Raw genomic sequence first — 18,843 nt, 5'->3', positions numbered from 1 at the left:
GACAGTGTGGAGTGGCATGGAGACACCATTACACCAACCTTTTAAGCTCTGCTCAGCTCCCCAGGGGGAAGCATAAGCAGCCCCACTGACAGCAGCTCCACACTCTCTGGAAAGGAGGGGAAAATGGAGCTGATTTTTGCAGTCCTCTTCCTTCCCTGTCCCCTCAGCAACCTCCAACCCAGAGGCAGGGACCAGGGCTACAACAGGCCACTCTCCACCCCCACAGAGAAGGCAGCAAATAAAAACCACCATGGAAGGGGGAGTGATTTATCAGAAGTCTCTGTTAATATATTAAAAAGGGTCTATCATGAGCTGAGAAAGGCCACTGCGCTCTGCATGGCAGAGATGGCAAAGGGAGGCTGGCTTTGTTGCCTATGCCATTCTCACAGTGGCCTGCAGATGGTGCCATCGTGCAGCAGAGAAATGCATCTGAAAAAGCTGTGAAAACGGGAGGGGAGAAAAATCAATTTTGTTAAAAAAACACACACAAATATTTCAGGGAAAAAGGAGCAAACTGGTATCTCCCGCCTCCTTTCCTGCTTTGTCTGGTGAGAGCAGCTGCTTGCAATGGACTTTCTCTCCTGACTGAGCCTGCAGCTCTCCCAAACACCCCAGGGGAAAGGGGAGACAAGCTTGGGAGCAAAGATTTGGATCATCTCTTGCATTTAAGGCAGTGAAATCCACCTGATCCCTGCCTTGGTTTTTTGTCCATTTTTTTATTTAAATGAGGCTCAACTTTATGCTACTTGTTGCTTTGCGAGGAGACACCCAGGCAGGGAAGACATCGGGACTGTAAGAGCTGTAGGGCACCATGAAATCTAAGGTGTGCGAGTGACCAGTGGCAATGGCTCGCCTCCAGCTGGACTCTCCTAGTAAACAGTAGCCCTGGGCAGCCTTCAGCCACACAGCACTCCCATGCGTGGCTCCGCGTCGCCTTGCCGGGCACCCTCGCCACTCTGCAGATGCCTTTCTCGGGGGAAGAGAGGAGCCTTCAGGGGGTCTACAAGTCGACAGCTCAGCAGCAGGATGGGCGAGCCCTGGCAGCCGGGGGGGTGCCCGTGTGCGCCGAGTGCTACACTAACCAGACCTTCGTCTTCGATGATGGCAGCTCCCACAGGTAGCCTCTTTAATGCATCCCGCACCTTGGCAGGGGGTCAGACTAGGTGTCCCTCGCAGTCCCTCCCAACTCTACGGTTCTATGTGCTGCTCCCTTCCCACCCCGTTTCCCTTCTGCTTTGGGCACTCGGGAGCTGGGCGATTGGTGACTCCGGGAAGCCCCATCAGGACCCAGAGAGAGCCTGCTAGCCCCTGGTTCTCTAGCTCAACCTCTCGATACCAGGGACCGGCTTGCTGCCTTGCTAAACTGTGGCAGGGAGATCTGAGGGACCGGTGCCGGTCCACAGACCAGTCGTGGAGAAACACTGTCCCGAGCTCTCCAGCAGCACGGGTGACCCCTTGGAGTGAGCCCCTCTTTGGAAGGAGCGCTGCAAGCCCCTGCTGCGGGTGTGGTTAGTTTGTTCAGTTTGTTGTCTTTTAATTTGAGTGTTTGCTTAGCCAGACTCGTGTGGCTTGCAAGAGGAGGCAGAAAAACTACCCAACCCCAAACAATAAGCACTTTCTCTGCAACAACCTGCCCGAAGTGGACATGCAGGACGCACTCAGGGATCTCTAGCTGTCCCTTGGTTCCTAACCATTGCCTTGGGCTGCAAAAGTTGCCTCAATTGTAGAAAATGCCCCCATCCCTTTCTGCCTTTAGTGTTAATGTCGCGGAGGCATTGGTTGCTGCCCATAGCTAAGGCTCAGTCTTACATTTGTATATTAGAGACATAGGGGTAGTTTTGACTTCTAAAGATATAAACAGCTGCTATGTTCCATAGCAGAGGTGGCTGCATTTCAATGGCTGGAGAAGTGATCCCTCATACAGAACAGTCAGAAAAGCCCTTCAGGGTGAAAGGAGCTAGAGGAATGGAAAGTTGCTGTTTGCTGTGGGCATTCGTGTACTTAACACTAAGAATCAGGGTGAAAGACTGAGACGTCATGCTTAGTTTGTTCCTCGGTGCCTCAGAGCTGCCTCTGGTGAGGATTAATAGTTGGGGTTTGTATTCTGGTAGCACTTGGAATGGACTGTGCACTGTCCACACACATGAAGACAAAAAGCTTGAAATCCAAGGGAGTTGAGATGTAATGTGCCAAATCCTGCCCTCCATCATGCCTGTGAAACCCTGTTGAAATCAGCAGGTAACTCCAGCCAGAGGCACTGCATGGGTTAAACTGAGGGCAGGATTTGTTCGAGTGGTCTGAAGAACACGAGTGATATTAGCCTAGGAATTGCATCTGGTTACATGGAAATATCACCCAGGTTCTAAGTCCTTGCGTAAAGGGACCCTACTGGCTGCAGAAGCTGTGGGACAAATATTATTTGTATGAGGGTAGTGCCTAAGGGCTCCAATCCCAGATCAGCTGTAGGTGCTGTGGAACAAATTCTATCCTTTGTTACCCCTGTGTCACCTTCTTGCCTGCAGTTACACCACTGACCTCCAGGGGGTCATGTAGGTGTAAGAGAGGGCAGAATCGGGTCCAGTGCTATTGGTTAGCAACAGAGTTTCAATCTTAGCTGTCAGCTCCTTGGCTTTAGCTGGCTTAGGGCAGAATGAGGACATCTTTTTGCCTCTGAATTTGATTTTTTTTTTTAAAAGAAAGGGGAAGGAGGGGGCTGGAACGCTCTGTAACAAACAAATTGCAGACTGTTTCCGTAAACTCCCATTTAGGGGTAGGGGGTTATTTTTAAGGCTGGAGCAGAGCTCACTGCAGTTAATGAGGGGATGGTGTAAACCTTGACTTCTTAAAACCCAGGGATTTTAACCATCCGGCTAATGCCCAGGTAGAGAATTTGCATAACAAAGGGTATGAAGAACTTTCAGCTCCTTCTCATAAAATGCACAGAGCGATTTATTCTACTGGGGACTCTGAGATTATAAGAATCCGCACTCTACTTCAGTCCTCAGACAAGCTATTCCGGCAGACTATTACATACAAGAAAGAGTCTCTAGGGATCCTTCATATTAACTTTGTCCTTGGCGTCATTATGGAGAAAGTTGCTATTATCATGTGTCACAGTCAATGCTGAATGGTGAATTAAAAGCTTTGGTCCGTATTGCGAGCTAATGGCCTGCAGTACTTTATTTGAAGGCGCTGTTTGAGCTACAGTATATCAGGAACACAGAACATCCCCAAAAGCCAAAGTAACTTCCTTTTTGGGGGCATCCCCGCAGTTTAAGAGAACAGCAGCTGTTGAAATCCACGGAGGGGAAAAAAATTGCAGCCTTTTTTGCCGAAGAGTTTCTGTGCCAGGTTTTTGCTTGGAACAATTTTTATGCCAAGGTATAAGGTGTTGTAACACAGAGGGGCTATGATGTAAATGTTGAAAATTACTCAGCTATGAAAGCGTCAGAGGAGGCTATGCTGTGTGTGTGTGTGCAGTAGTATATATGTTCCCGGGAACGGAAGCTTATTCTTCATGCATTCTACCTTTTCCTGGTAGATCCATTCTGATAACGTAGATGCAAATATTTACTGACACTGCTATTCAAATTGCCTTATACTCATCAGATGACAGGTTAATTAGGCACATTAAGCTTGCATATAAATTCATTCTAATTGGACAAGGAAGTCTGGATGTGTTGTGCCTCCTGGTTTATCATTAGTGAGGGTAGATTTCTTCATATCCATATCTGCTAATAACAAGTCAGAGATTTTCTTTCATTCCTAAAAGGTTAAATGGGGGAAGAAGAAAAAGTATTAAATAAGAAGTCATTAATTTTCAAAGCACCACAACTGAGCGAGTAATTTGTAAATGGGCCAGAATGCTGGGTCATGTGAACAACTCATTAATTCTTTCTCCTCAAGTTTTTCTCCCACGTAACAGCAGAGGTAGTGTCTGATGAGGGCAGGATACCCATCATGTATTAGAAAAGGAGAAATACTTCCCCTTCTTCTCCCCACCATATGTGTCTTGGCAAATCCATGGTAGCTTGACTTCCTCTTGCAGCTTCATCATTTACAATGTTAACAAAATCAGTAAAATGTGTGGGGGGTTTTTCATTCTCTGGAAGGAAAAAAGTCTTTCTCAGCTTCTAACCCTCTGAAGGCCCAGTTCAATTGGTTTGCTGTTTGTTATTTTTCCCTGTGGCTCTCTGACCTGTCAGGATGGCTGCGTTGGCCATGCTGCCTTTAGTAAAAACAGATTCTGAAATTTGCAACTGGATTCTATGTTTGCAATACAGACCTGGATTGAATACTAGAGGAGCGTGTGCGTGAGAGAGAGATTGGGATGCCCCTCTAGTGGCTGCAATTTATGGAAGACTTAAATCCTAACATTACTTGCCGATGATAAGGCTTGTACCTCAAGAGATGGAATCACTTGCTGCAGTTTGTATTGCAGTAGCACATAAGAATGGCCATACTGAGCCAGACCAATGGTCTGTCTAGCCCAGTATCCTGTTTTCCAACAGTAGCCAGTGTCAAATGCTTCAGACGGAAAGATGAGAACAGGGCGATTTATTGAGTGATCCATCCCCTGTCATCCAGTCCCAGCTTCTGGCAGTCAGAGGTTTAGGGACATCTAGAGCATGGGGCTGCAGCCATGACCACCTGGGCTAATAGCCGCTGATGGACCTATCCTCCATGAGCTTATCTATTTTTTTGAACCCAGTTATATTTTGGCCTTCACAACATTCCCTGGCAATGAGTTCCACAGGTTGACTGTGCATTGTGTGAAGAAGTATTTCCTTATGTTTGTTTTAAACGTGCTGCCTAAACATTTCACTGAGAGATCCCTGGTTCTTGTGTTATGGGAACAGGTAAACAGCACTTTCTGATTCACTTTCTCTTCCCCATTCATGATTTTATAGACCTCTATCATATCCCCCCTTAGTTGTTTCTTTTCTAAACTGAACAGTCCCAATTTTTTTAATCTCTGCTAATACGGAAACTGTTCCATACGCCTAATCATTTTTGTTGCCCTTCTCTGTATCTTTTCCAATTTTAATATATCTTTTGAGATGGGGTGTGTCACGGAGAGTGGGGAAGTCAGGGCCCTGCACCCCTCTCCTGAGATTCACCATGACTCTCAGCCAGTCAGTAAAACAGAAGGTTTATTAGATGACAGGAACACAGTGCCAAGCGGAGTGTGTAGATACAACCAGAACCCCTCAATCAAGTCCTTCTGGGGGGTCGTGGAGCTTAGATCCCAGCTTGGGGTTCCCTGTGTTGCACCACCCAGCCCCAGACTGAACACAAAAAATCCTCCAGCAGCTCTCTTCCTGCTCCCCCCAGCTCCTCCTTTCCTTTGTTCGCTCTCCCAGGCAGAAGGTGTCACTTCTCCCAACCCCACTCCTAGCTCAGGTTACAGCTAAGGTCACTTCCTTCAAGGGAAGTCCCCCATCCCCAGTGTAACTCTCCTGCAACATTCCCAGGTCAAATCCGCCCTGCTTCCTGCTCCGTCACAGAGCGATCAGAAGTTCATTCAGTAGTCAAGGTGTGGGCGTACCAAAGATGTATATAATGTCATTATGATATCTTCTTATCTATCCCCTTCTTAATGGTTTCTAATCTTGTTAGTTTTTTTGACTGCCACTGCACATTGAGGAGATGTTTTCAGAGAACTCTCCACAATGACTCCAAGATCTTTCTTGAGTAGTAACAGCTAATTTAGAACTCATCTTTTTGTATGTATAGTTGGGATGATTTTTTTGCAATGTGCCTTACTTGGCACTTATCAATGTTGAATTTCATCTGGCATTTTGTTGTCCAGCCACTCAGTTCTGTGAGATCCCTTTCCGCAGTCAGCTTTGGACTTAACTGTCTCGAGTAATATAGTATCAACTGCAAACTTTGCCACCTAACTGTTTGCCCCCTTTTCCAGATCATTTATGACTATGTTGAACAGCACAGGTTCCAGTACAGATCCTTGGGACACCCTGCTATTTACCAATTTCCATTGTGAAAATTAACCTTTTATTTCTACCCTTTGTTTCTTATCTTTTAACCAGTTCCTTATCCAGGAGAGGACCTTTCATCTTGTCCCATGATGGCTTTCTCTGCTTAAAAGCCTTTGATGTGGGACCTGGTCAAAGGCTTTCTGAAATTCAAACAGAAGTGTATCAACTGGGTCACCCTTGTCTGCAGGCTTGTGAGGCAGCCATGTTGACTCTTCCCCAACATATTGTGTTAATCTATGTGTCTGATAATACCGTTCTTTCCCTTAGTTCCACCAATTCGCCTGATACTAAAGTTAGGCTTACAGGCCTGTAATTGCCAGGATTTCCCCTGGAGCCTTTTTTTTAAAATGGGCATTACATTAGCTATCCTCCAGTCACCTGGTACAGAGGCTGATTTTAAGTGATAGGTTACACACCACAGTTAGTAGTTCTGCAATTTCACATTTGAGTTCCTTCAGAACTCTTGAGTGAATCTATCTAGTCCTGGTGACTTATTACTATTTAATTTATCAATTTATTCCAAAATCTCCCCAACTGACACCTCAGTCTGGGACAGTTCCTGATATTTGTCACCTAAAAAGAATGGCTCAGGTGTGAGAATCTCCCTCACATCTTTGGCAATGAAGACCGATGCAATGAATTCATTTAGCTTCTCCACAATGGCCTTGTCTTCCTTGAGTGCTCCCTTAGCACCTCTGTCATCCAGTGCCCCATTGATTGTTTGGCAGGCTTCCTGCTTCTGATGGACTTACAAAAATGAACTGCATTTTTGTTTGGCCTTTTGATAGTTGCTCTTTAAATTTCTTTTTGGCCTGCTTCATTATTCTTCTACTTAACTTGCCAGAGTGTATGCTCCTTTCTATTTTCCTGATGAGGATTTGATTTCCAGTTTCTAAAGGATGCCTTTTTGCCTGTAACTGCCTCTTTTACTCTGCTGTTTAGCCATGGCGGTGTGTTTTTTTGATTTTGAGCCCTCTAGCCTTTTTTCCCTTTTGGGGTATATATTGAGTTTGAGTCTCTATTATTTTTCAATAGTTTCCACGCAGCTTGCAGCATGTAGGAGCTCCTGTCATGGGCAAGGGCTGCCTGGTTCTAGGTGCTGCACAAACACAGAACCAACAGATGGTCCTGCCTCAAAGAGCTTGCCTTGCATTCTTTTACATTAGGAGCAAAGGGTCTTTGGTTTCATTCCCCCTGTCTCACACTATGGCTTATTTTTCTGCTGTGGTGGCTGTTGATTTGTTACCACTTGTGTGTGCAAGGGAATGAAAGATGTTTTAGGAGCAGAGGGCAGCCTCCTGGCCTAATTTGCCTGCCTTCCCCCTTCTGAGTTTTAGATTTCTCTTAAATTCCCTGGGGTAAATGCTCCTGGGTACAGAGATCAACCACTGGCAGGGTGCCTCTCCACCCCAGCCCTCATATTTATCTTTGGAACAGCAAGGAAATGATCCTTTTCCCTCCCCCTGCTCTATAAATCAGTTCTCCTTAATTTGCATGGCGGAGTTAGACCAGGAATGCTTTGTCTTCTTGAGCCTTTATCTACACCATGTATCCCTGTGTCAACACACTCCTGTCTAAATGGACTTTGCCTTTGCCATCTCCACTAGGGTCATCAGCAGGCATCTGCTCAAATTCCTCCCCATTGATTTGAAATGTAGGGGAAAATAAGAGCAAGTGAGGAAATGGATCATTCCTCTCTCTCACAATGTCTGTCTCAAATGCTCTCCTGCATGCCACTCTATGTGCGTGTGTGTCTTTACCAATTTTTTGTTCCTTTTTGTGCAACAGTAATGGCATTAGAACCCCATTCCACTGCAACACTTCCCAGGGTATTTGCCCTGCGAGAGTCCTCCAAAGGGAAAGCAAGGAGTTAATTGCAAGTGTGCTTTAAACTGTAAAATATGTCCTGCCCATCCTGCTCAGCAATTCTTGGCACCCAGAGGGTATAAGAAACCTAAATTATTCCTTCCTGTCTCATGGGAAATGTTGTGAATGTTTGTACAGCGAGGCAGCCAGCCAGCCAGGGGAGTGTACCATCTCCTCTGGGTTGGAAACTCTTTTCTCTTTCTTGACCATGTAAGGGAACTCGGGTAAGTAGTGACGAGGACTGAGCAGCCATCAGAAAGGGCTCACACAAAAATAACCTGCACAAGTATAGAACCAGAGAGGGTGACTCACGCAGCTGGAGAGTTGGCTTTTCTATATACTACCTCCAGTGCATATGGTTTATTTCAGAAGAAAGAGGTGGAACAGGAAGATACTTGTGACAGGGGATGAAGCCAAGGCTGTTTCTGCTGGAGAAGCTGTTTAGGAAAGTTGTGTCTTTGCACAAGACGTATGTGGCTTTTTTCATGTCAACTCACATATTTTTAGCCTCTCTTACCGAAGATATGTCAGTTTGTCCTGAAGATTTTGCTGATACGTCTCTGGGAATACTGGATGCTACTATTTCTATTTGGAGTACATGAGGTAGAAGTGTGTGTAGTCAGGAAGGCTAGATTTAGGCTGGTTTAGATACTAAACATTAGCTTGGGGAGCAGGGTGTTTTGGGGAGGCGTGCGTGATTGAGTCAACTGTTCCAAAGTACCAACTTGAGAATTAGGTCCTAGAGCAGCAATGAGAGAGGTCTGTAAGGATTGCTGAAACTGCACTTCTGAGAATGGTGCTATTGACTGCAATGGTCCTGGCTTCCCCAGACGCACATATGAAGATTAGATTCAAACATGTGGTAGGTTTTTCCCCTCTGTGGTTTGGTTTTGTGAAGTGAGTTTAGCCGATCAAACAACCCTCCAAATCAGCAGAGGAGAGGCAGCAGTGCCCTTCCATTGTGCTTAACCCTCATTCAGAGGTCTGCTTCTAGGGGTCAGAAGGCAGTTTGCTTGTATGCTCTTCCGTTCTTTGGTGTTTGTTGATGGTTGTGCCTATTAATGCGGGCTGTGGTTGGTTTTTTCCATTTGGCCACCATGAACAGGTCAGGAACCCACTAAATTTATTTCACATAGATCGTCAAGCTGCCAGTAGATGGTTGTGCTCTTGTTCATTTGTGACCATGTTAGGATTCAAAGCAGTGTCCTTCGGGTGAAATGCTCTATATCTCATTAGGAATTTCCTGGGTCATCCAGGCAAGGCTAATTATGCACCCCAAGGAAGCTGTTTGCCTGCTTTCCTAGTTGTAGTTGAGATTCTACCATCACTTGAGTCTTTAAGTCAAGAATGAGCATTGTTCTGAAAGATCTGATGTAGCTCAACCAGAAATTATGGACGTAATGCAGAAATTACAGGGTGAGGATCTCTGAATAGGCTCTCTGGTGCCCAGTTCATTAGACCATGCAGCCTTCAGCACTTGGTATTTCGGTTGGATATTTATCTAACTTGGAGTCAGTGCTGTCCAAGGGCCTGAGTGTTAGGTGGGACAAAGCAGCTGTTTTATAGGTTCTTGCATGCATGTTAGTGAAAGATAGTTTTAGAAGTGTCCCTTGTCCCTCTGCTGTGGTGTCTGGGCTGTTCAGTGAGGTACAGATATGCCCTAGGAAGCCATCCTGCTCCTACTGAGGCATGTCTCACATCCTGGGACACAATGCAGCTGGTCTTGCATAGTTTGTGTAATAAACACCTCTGAATGGTATATATACTTGGGATGAAGACACGCTCAGAGGTCTTTACGTTTTCCATTTCTAAGTGGGGCAAAGTCCATCTGTTAAAACTTGTTACTTGTTAGTAACTAACTATTGCAAACATAATTACCTGCTTGCACCTTTATTTAAAAAATAAAGGAAGATTTGTCAGCTTCTCTTCCTTTGGCTGGCAGCTGGGATCTCAGTTCTGGGAATGGAATCTTGGCCTTTTCTTGCTTCAGAAATAATTGCAACATAACGGCTTAGCTGTCAAGACTGAGGCCAATCATTGCTGAAGTGTGCTTGTAAAGCAGAGATACAGAGGAATTGTGGTCCTTTCTGCCTGAGTTGGTTTTCTCAGTCATACTTGAGACCACCTGAGCCATCTGATAGTCATATTGCATTGAGCTCACCAGTAGATGGAACTGTTGAGGCTGAAAACGGAATACATCCGTACACACATGTATATCTCTGGGAAAGAACTTCTGGGGTTTCCCTCCTATTGAGTTACTTTCACCATATTTGTTCCATAATGTTAAACATGCTGGGTTCCAGTTGTTGGGTTCCAGAATGGTCTTGCAGCAGCTTCAGCAGAAGGACAGCAAAATAGGACGCTGCCCCTGCTCAGAGTGGTTGTGGCCCACAATAATATTTTACACTCTCCCAGTTCTTCATGACAGTGACATCTTCCACCCCGGCCTTCAAGGGCTGCCCGAGATTCTGGAATCAGTGCTGCCTTTAAATCAGCCCCAGAGGACGCTGGAGTGACTGATGCATTTATTCTTCTCCAGCAACTTCCGGGGTGTATGTGCAGGTTAGAAAGCCAGCCTCTCACCTCTTCCCAGCTTTGTTCCTTGTGGTGAAGCTTAACACACACACGACTGGTCGAGGAAAGCACTTCCCCCTCCCATTTCCCTCTATTATTCACTGACTTTCAGTGCACTTTGCTTACCAGAACAGGTCACACACTCTGGATCTGCAACTCTGACGCATTGGCATGGTGCTGCTTGTCCCCATCTATATAAGGTTACAGAGAGAGCAGGATTTTCCCAGCAGAACAGTGACAGGAATTGGCACTTTATAGCTTCTCTGTGTGTGTCTGAATAATACTGTGCATTGGCACAGGCAGGATGCTTTCTGTGATGTGGGGAGTCGGATGTGCTTTTAGGTTCCATGGACTAAATGACCCAAGGGACAAGGAAACTCTGTTTGGAGATGTGTTTGTAAGCACTGCTGATAGATGGGACCAGTCAGAAAAATGGCTGTAAATAGGAAGGACAAGGAGAGACAAGCCTGGTGGGAAATTGCTGTATCGGTAATAGGATTTATATCTCCTTTATCCTCTTGTGCAGGTAGCGGCAGCATTAAGGTTGATATTTTGTGCTAAGGCTCTATCCGAAGCATCTGACGTGCGAATCACAGTCTTTTTACATTAATCATCTGTTTAGGGCTTAAATTCATTAGCAGTTGATTGGCATGGAACTTAATCCTATTATTAGAGCAGTGCATGCTAGCACCCCTCTAACGAAAGGCCTGGCAGGATTTCAGTTCTGGACCTGGTGATTTTCAAAGGGTCTGGCAGCCATCAAAATCTTCTCTAGGATTAAACTGGGTCTAGAGAAGAGCTTGTTGGGGAGGAACGTGGCAAATTGTGGCTTGTCTTTCGGTTGCAGCAATATGAATCCTTTTTAGAATTTGCCTTTACAAGGTTCCTGGGGAATCTGCTCTTTATTTTTAAAATGAGCTTGGACAAACCTATTGGCTTCATTACAAACCAGACCCTATGCTGAGAACAAAGGCCCCTTGCCCTGTTGCCTGCACTGCACGGGTCTCTAACTGCTCGGAAAAGGTCTAGCGCTGGGCACGAGGCAGCCTGCATTTCAGCGGATAGGCTTTACGCTCATAAAAAGCAGATTTATTTTAACACTTTTAGTGGCACTTGTGGCTTCCGGGTTGGGCATTTCCTGGTTGAGCTAATAGTCTGTAGCTTTGCTTCTAGATGTGAGGTCCTCCAGGTAACTACTAATTGCCAAAATGTACCCACCCTAGATAGAAGTTCTTCTTGATTACGGCCTTGATCCTTCTATGAGCTCTGCGTGTGCCGACTTACATTGGCTTCAGAGGGGCTGTGCATGGCTAGGGGAATCCTTGCAGGGCTGGGGCTCAAACAGAGCTCTTTGGCTTCTAAAACATGTATAACTTCTGATGCTGTTTGTGCTTGGTTATAGATTAGCTACTGCATATCCATTGTGACGATCTTATCAATGGGTATGACCAAGCCAATGTGGACTGACGTGAGGGGAGGTTTGGGAATGACTGAGTTGTCTCCTGTCAACTCCCCACTCTTCTAAAATCTGATTTAGTGGTGACAGCCTTCTGCCCCCCTCCTCCCCCCACTTCCCCTGGTTGTTACCATCGATGCAGCCCCCCAGTAGTAGTTATAGAATCATCAACTCTCAGGGTTGGAAGGGACCTCAGGAGGTCATCTAGTCCAACCGCCTGCTCAAGGCAGGGCCAGTCCCCAACTAAATCATCCCAGCCAGGGCTTTGTCAAGCCAGGCCTTAAAAACCTCTAAGGAAGGAGATTCCACCACCTCCCTAGGTAACCCATTCCAGTGCTTTACCACCCTCCTAGTGAAAAAGTTTTTCCTAATATCCAATCTAAACCTCCTCCCCTGCAATTTGACACTATTACTCCTTGTTCTGTCATCTGCTACCACTGAGAACAGTCTAGATTCATCCTCTTTGGAATCTCCTTTCACTTAGTTGAAAGCAGCTATCAAATCCCACCTCATTTTTCTCTTCTGCAGACTAAACAATCCCAGTTCCCTCAGCCTCTCTTCATAAGTCTTGTGCTCCAGCCCCCTAATCATTTTTGTTGTCCTCCACTGGACTCTCTCCAATTTTTCCACATTCTTCTTGTAGTGTGGGGCCCAAAACTGGACACAGTATTCCAGATGAGGCCTCACCAATGTTGAATAGAGGGGAGTGATCACATCGATCTACTGGCAATGCCCCTACTTATACAGCCCAAAATGCCGTTAACATTCTTGTCAACAAGGGCACACTGACGACTCATGTCCAGCTTCTTGTCCACTGCCTAGCCATTTGGTCCCTAGTCTGTAGCAGTGCATGGGATTCTTCCATCCTAAGTGCAGGACTCTGCACTTGTCCTTGTTGAACCTCATCAGATTTCTTTTGGCCCGATCTTCTAATTTGTCTAGGTCCCTCTGTATCCTATCCCTACCCTCCAGCGTATCTGCCGCTCCTCCCAGTTTAGTGTTGTCTGCAAACTTGCTGAGGGTGCAGTCCACGCCATCCTCCAGATCATTAATGAATATATTGAACAAAACCGGCCCCAGGACCGACCCTTGGGGCACTCCGCTTGATACCGGCTGACAGCTAGACATGGAGCCATTGATCATGACCCATTGAGCTGGACGATCTAGCCAACGTCCTATCCACCTTATAGTCCATTCATCCAGCCCATACTTTAACTTGCTGGCAAGAATACTGTGGGAGACCATATCAAAAGCTTTGCTAAAGTCAAGGAATAACACATCCACAGCTTTCCTGTCATCCACAGAGCCAGTTATCTCATCATAGAAGACAATTAGGTTAGTCAGTCTACCAGCCAGATTGTAACAAGCCTCCAAAACCCATCTCCCAAACTCTCTCCCTCTTCCTGCTGCAAGGCCTAGAGAAATAGATGGTCTTTGCAGCCTGTCCAGAAGACTATTTTTGGGAATGAATCCCAAAGTCAAAGTCTTCTCCTGAGAAACATGTTGCCACTAATGCTTCCCTTTTAAACTAGGGGTTGGTGGCTGGAGCTCTTACACTGTTTGCTGGTGCGGGTCCCATAGGGGAATAGCTGCTCTCTGTTATATGGTAAAGAGGCTGGTTGTATGGATCCCTGTGGGCAGATTCCACCATGAGTGTTATACTGAAATGATCCTTGTGTGCAGATCTGTGGCACAATGAGCTTCCCGAGTTACGTACAAAGAACTCGATCTTGACCTTTGAAAGACAGAGTGAAATCTGCCAGGAACTTTTTAGTGCCAGGGCAGGTCAGTCAGGTTTTAATTGGCTCTAATTAGCATCCTTGCAAGCTGTCTCCACTCCAGACAAGTTCCACTCAGCTGCAAAAGTGAGAACATTGGAGAAGTCCCTTTCAATCTGACCCAGGAGGGTGAAGGAAAAACATATTAAGGAATGTGGCCATATAGGAAAATAAGGATGCAGGAACTGATCAGTTAAACTGAATAGCGCTGTATTTGCATATTTACACAATAGACTGTAATGATTGCGAATGAACCATTATGCTCTATTGTCTGCCTGTCATTCTGATCAACTGTATTAGGCACTTGCTTCACTCTGTCATTAACTTTCCTAGGAGGTTGGGGGATGGAGGTTTTATGTAACAATACACTGAGGAAGCTGTGTAGTCCAGTGGATAGTGCACTGGGCTGGGAGTCAGGAGACCTGAGGTTGTTCCCAGCTGCTGCACTGGTATGTGTCCTTGGTCGTTGATTTCATTGTTAGGTTGCAGGCTTTCTGGGGGAGGGCCGTATTTTGTGCAGCACCCAGCATGATGGGAGCTCAATCCTGATTGAGACCTTTGGCGCCACCCCAATAGGTTCACGTAGAATCTATATAAAATATGCAGAGTGGAAAAGTTCAGATTCAAATGTCTCTAAAACTCAGTCATTTGGCTCCATCTTGCTAATGACATAAATTAACCATGACTCCTTCCTCCCTTCCCAAACTATATTCAAATAACATTCCGGGCTGAGCCACAAAAGCAAAGAGGCGGAGAATTAAAATTGCAACTCCAGAAAATCTGCAGGGCTGGAAATTGAATCCAGAAATCCCAATTTCTAGTCCCCTGTGTTAACCATTAGACCTTTCTGTAACATTGCATCCATATGGTTTACGGAAATATGCTTATGAGTGTGAATATGATGTAACTGGAATATGCTTTATGCAAAAAGTCTCTTGTAAGGTATCATAACAAAGGTTATAACCTACTGAATATATTCCTCCTCTTTGTATGCATGTATCATTCTTGTATGTGAAGCTAGAAATATGAAGTATAACTCTGAGGTCCTCTTGTAATTATGCAAAGTGTGAGCCATTAATGGTGGTTTAGAATCTTGATGGCTCCCATTGACCCAGACAATTGGTTGTAAATGGTTTATTTACCTGCAAACCTTCCTGTGTACCTGTGGGCCAATCCAGGAAGAATGGAGACTAGGGGTCTTCAGTGACGTGACCATGTCACATGATGCAGGAATCCGTCTTAATCCTTGTACTTTTCCATTGATGAGATAGGGGTAGGGACAAACACAGTCAAAATATTCCCACCTTTTGCCAAAGCTATAAAAGGGGGTGGAGCAGGACAAAGGTGGCGGCCAGTCATGAGAAAACTTTGGCTTACCGCCTGAGATGTCTGCTGGATCTAACAAAGATTGTACCTGGGAAAGGATTGGGCCCAGACTAGGAAGGAGTTTAGTTTGTGAAAGAAGCTTATTGGAACATCTTTGAGGGTGAGATATTGCCTGTAATCAGTTTCTTAATATATTAGGTTTAGACTTGTGTGTTTTGTTTTATTTTGCTTTCTGACTTACTTTGTTCTGGCTGTTATTACTTGAAACCACTCAAATCCTACTTTTCATACTTAATAACATTATTTTTGTTTATTAATAAACCCAGAGTAAGTGATTAATACTTGGGGGAGCCAACAGCTGTGTGTATCTCTCTATCAATGAGCTAGATGGTGAACAATTTACCCTGTGTAAGCATTATACAGAGTAAAAGGGATGTATTTGGAGTTTGGACCCCATTGGGAGCTGGGTGTCAGGGTGCTGGAGAGAGGTAACCTGCTGAGCTGTTTTTAGTTCAAGTCGGCAGCTTTAGGGGCGTGGCCCAGACTCTGCGTCTGTGTTGTAGTGTGTCTGGTTCAACAGGGCAGGATTCTGGAGTCCCAAGCTGGCAGGGAAAACAGCCTCCGAGGTAATTTCAGCACATCAGGTGACAGTACCAAGGGGATCTCTGTGACCGAACCCATCACACTTTCTTTTCATACTTTTCTCCCAAGAAATGCTTCTGAGCATAGACCAAAACACAGAGTTGTTTCCTTTCCAGGAGGCTTTTCATAATTGCTCTTACCCCGTTTGCTAATTGCCAATGCCCTTTGGGTTGATTCCAGGGCATGCCTCTTGAATTGGCCGCAGGACAGCATCCGCAGCTCCCATTAAGGAACAGGCACTTGGTGTGTGCTCTTGAGTTTGTATTCCCCCCTGCCCTCCGTAATATCTGCTCCAATGCTGCCTAATGCTTTTTATCCAGCCACTGGACCCAATTTCTTTTCCCCAAGACCATGAATCTGCCCTTTTTCCGCAGCTTGGGGAGGTTCCTGCTGGGGGTGTTGGAGCTGTGCAGAACCTTTTCAGAGAGGAGGGACTGGTGCATGCGATGCCAATATCAGACCTGTAAACACATGACCCTGGCAGCCATTATCTCAGTGCAATTACACATCTGAGTAAGGCGCTGCTGAGGCTATATGCTCTTGCAGCTCTCCCATGGAGGGATTTCCTTAATGAGGTGGATAATGCAATGACTCCCCTCCCAATGGCATGTACAGTGAGGTCAGCCGCAGTAATGAGGGGAATTAGTCCTAATGCTGCAGGGCACAAGTGGGGTCAGGAAGGCACCTTGTACCGAATCACTGCCCTGCATAATTGGTGTGGGCCTAAACAGGTACACCTGGGTGCCTGTGTGTAGGTCCCACTGAATAGGCACTGATCCTGCCCGTATGGATCAGTATTGGAGGGGGAAGGAGGCTTGCTGTTTGCTCCATTCTGCTGACCTCAGTGGTGTCTAGGCTTTAGTATCTTGGGGGACAGCAGAGGCATCTGCTTTGCCTCTCCTCTCCTCTCCTCTTCACACCCAGCTGCTTCTTTCACTGCTGCCCCCTAGCATCTGCCTGGGAGGCCTGGAGAGAACTCGCCTCCCTGGTTCCCCCTCCCCACTCAGTATTCTCAAATACCACATGTGAGTACTTGGGTCATTCCTGTCTTTTAAAATATTCTCTCTCTTTGGGAAACCCCAGGTCTAATTTTCCTGTCTCCTTGGCTTAGTCCGCTCTGATACCCTGGGTGAACCTCCGTTCATTCCAAACAGTGCTCCAAGGCTGTGTAACAGATTACTGCTCTTTTCATCCATATCTGGGGCATGCTGTTTATTTGCCTTTCGTAGTGGGGAGCTGTTTATTCTTAAAGAGAAGAGTCCAGTCTGCTGCCACTGCATGTGGGCCGTCCCTTAGCTGTAGTGGGAGTTGTGGTGTGCATAGAACACAGATCAGGCACCTTTTTAATATTGTGCTTTCTTGTGGAAAACTGGGCAAAAGATATTTTTTTCCTTCTCTTTGAAACTGGGCAGTAGGGACTGTAGTGTGCAAGAGGCAGAGACGGAAACTGGGATTCAGGACTCCTGGTTTCTATTCCGGGCTATACAATGGACTCACTTTGTGACCTGGGAGGATGGGCACCAGGAAAGACACTTAATATCACTATGGTTTAATGCCTGTCTAGGAAAAATGGGGATAAGAATTCTGACATGCTCCTTTCACCTGCTGGGAGATTTGATAACAGCTTTATGAAGGACTTGGACTGCTGCGGTGATGGCTCTGTAAATCCCTAGGTGACAGATGCTATGGAAGTTCATTTTATCATTAGGAGTGATTTAGCAGTGAGCAGGTGAGGAAGGATGCCATTGGGGTTAAAGCATTGGGATGGGATCCAGGAGATCTAGGGTTCAATTTCTTGCTTCACCAAAGCTTTCTTTGGACAAGTCTCTGGTTGGTGCCTCACATCCCCATCTGTAAATGGCAGCGATGAGCCATTCTTCCCTCCTAGGGATGTTGGGACGCCAAATCTCAAAGTGCCTTGGAGATGCTCGGATGCGATGGTGATGAGGCTGTTTAAGTACCTAGGCAGACCCTAACTGCCGCAACAGTGCAGTAAATTACTGTATCACTCGGACAGTAGGTAGCCATGAAAAATGAGTGCATTACTTATCCTGAAGTGAGTAATGTGCTCCACTCAGTAGCTTTTTATATTCAATCCTAATTATGGCTCTTTAAATATTTCAAGACCTCCTCTAATAGAGTGCTGGTGGACTTCTCTGCAGGAACATCATCAGGAACACCCCACTTTCAATCAGTGCCTTTCTGTTTCTCCCCCCTCTTTTTAATAAAAATGGGTTTTACTCATTGGGCAGAAGGCAGGAAAGCCACAATTGTTTTAATTGCCCAATAGACAAAGAAATGTTGTCCTAGAGAGTGCTGGATTTCTTTTCCATTCCAGTACATAATATATCAGCGTGCTTTTCCTGTGCTTTTCAGCTCTAGGTAGTTTCTTAATACTGTAAACTAACTCAAGGGAGAGGACAGCACAGGGGAGGAGACTTTCCTTCCCTTTTATTTTGTCTTATTTTGGTGGCCACAGGTATTGGCCTCTGCTGCATCTCTGTGGTTCGCGTATAAGTTCTGACCAGCAGGTCCGGTGTAGCTGGCCACACTGCCTTCATCAGAACGGCCCTTCTGAGCGCACACAGGCGAACAGGCATCTGTGTGGGAGGCTGACTGACCACTGCGTAACTCTTGGATCTGGGCCATGCTGGCTCGAAGCAAATGAACTCCATATGGCTCCTGGCATTCCACGCAGCACTCCGTGTTCTGTCTCCAGCAGCACGCGAGAGCTAGCGGTGGGCTTGACTTCTGTGTGTGCTACAGACAAGAGAGCTGTCTGCGCCCAGGCTGTCTTTCTGCTGACGCACCTGATGCTGACACTTTTGATGCTCAGACGGCCCCCGTGTTTTCATGTTGTCTGCGCTGCTTTTTGTTGAGTGCTTGTTGGGTGATGGGAGAAGAGGCAAACTCTGGATCTTCAAAGAGAAACTGGTGGGGAAGAAGCAATTTCTTTCTCTCTTCCAAACAAACAACTGCACCTGTCAGCACTCAGGGTTGTGTAATACAGTCCTGCCTGGCACTGGAGGCTGTGAGGGGAATCAGGCAGTGAGGATAAGAGCGTGGAATTAACTCCTGTGCTTCAGTGCTCTGGTGTGTTGTGGGACCGCTATAGAATTCCAGTGCACCTAGCAGCTGGGAGACGGCTACAGGAGAGACTCCAGGCTCCAGCCTGCTGTGGGGCAGTTACAGGAGAAGTTCC

At 46.1% G+C, this 18,843-nt stretch overlaps 1 protein-coding gene across 1 annotated transcript in view; it reads left to right on the top strand.

The window, feature by feature from the left end:
- Positions 1–603: 603 nt before the first annotated feature.
- The window catches only part of KCNT1 (potassium sodium-activated channel subfamily T member 1), a 193,209-nt gene continuing 174,969 nt past the window's right edge, over positions 604–18,843 (top strand). Inside the window, exon 1 of the mRNA XM_030536119.1 lies at positions 604–1,117. Coding sequence (XP_030391979.1) covers positions 963–1,117 — 155 coding nt within the window. The 5' untranslated portion in view covers positions 604–962. The remainder of the gene's footprint in view (positions 1,118–18,843) is intronic.

Source organism: Gopherus evgoodei, chromosome 16 (assembly GCF_007399415.2).
Source record: "Gopherus evgoodei ecotype Sinaloan lineage chromosome 16, rGopEvg1_v1.p, whole genome shotgun sequence".
Taxonomy (NCBI): domain Eukaryota; kingdom Metazoa; phylum Chordata; order Testudines; family Testudinidae; genus Gopherus; species Gopherus evgoodei.
Note: the sequence above shows the minus strand (reverse complement) of the source record. Positions and strands in the feature narration are given on the sequence as shown.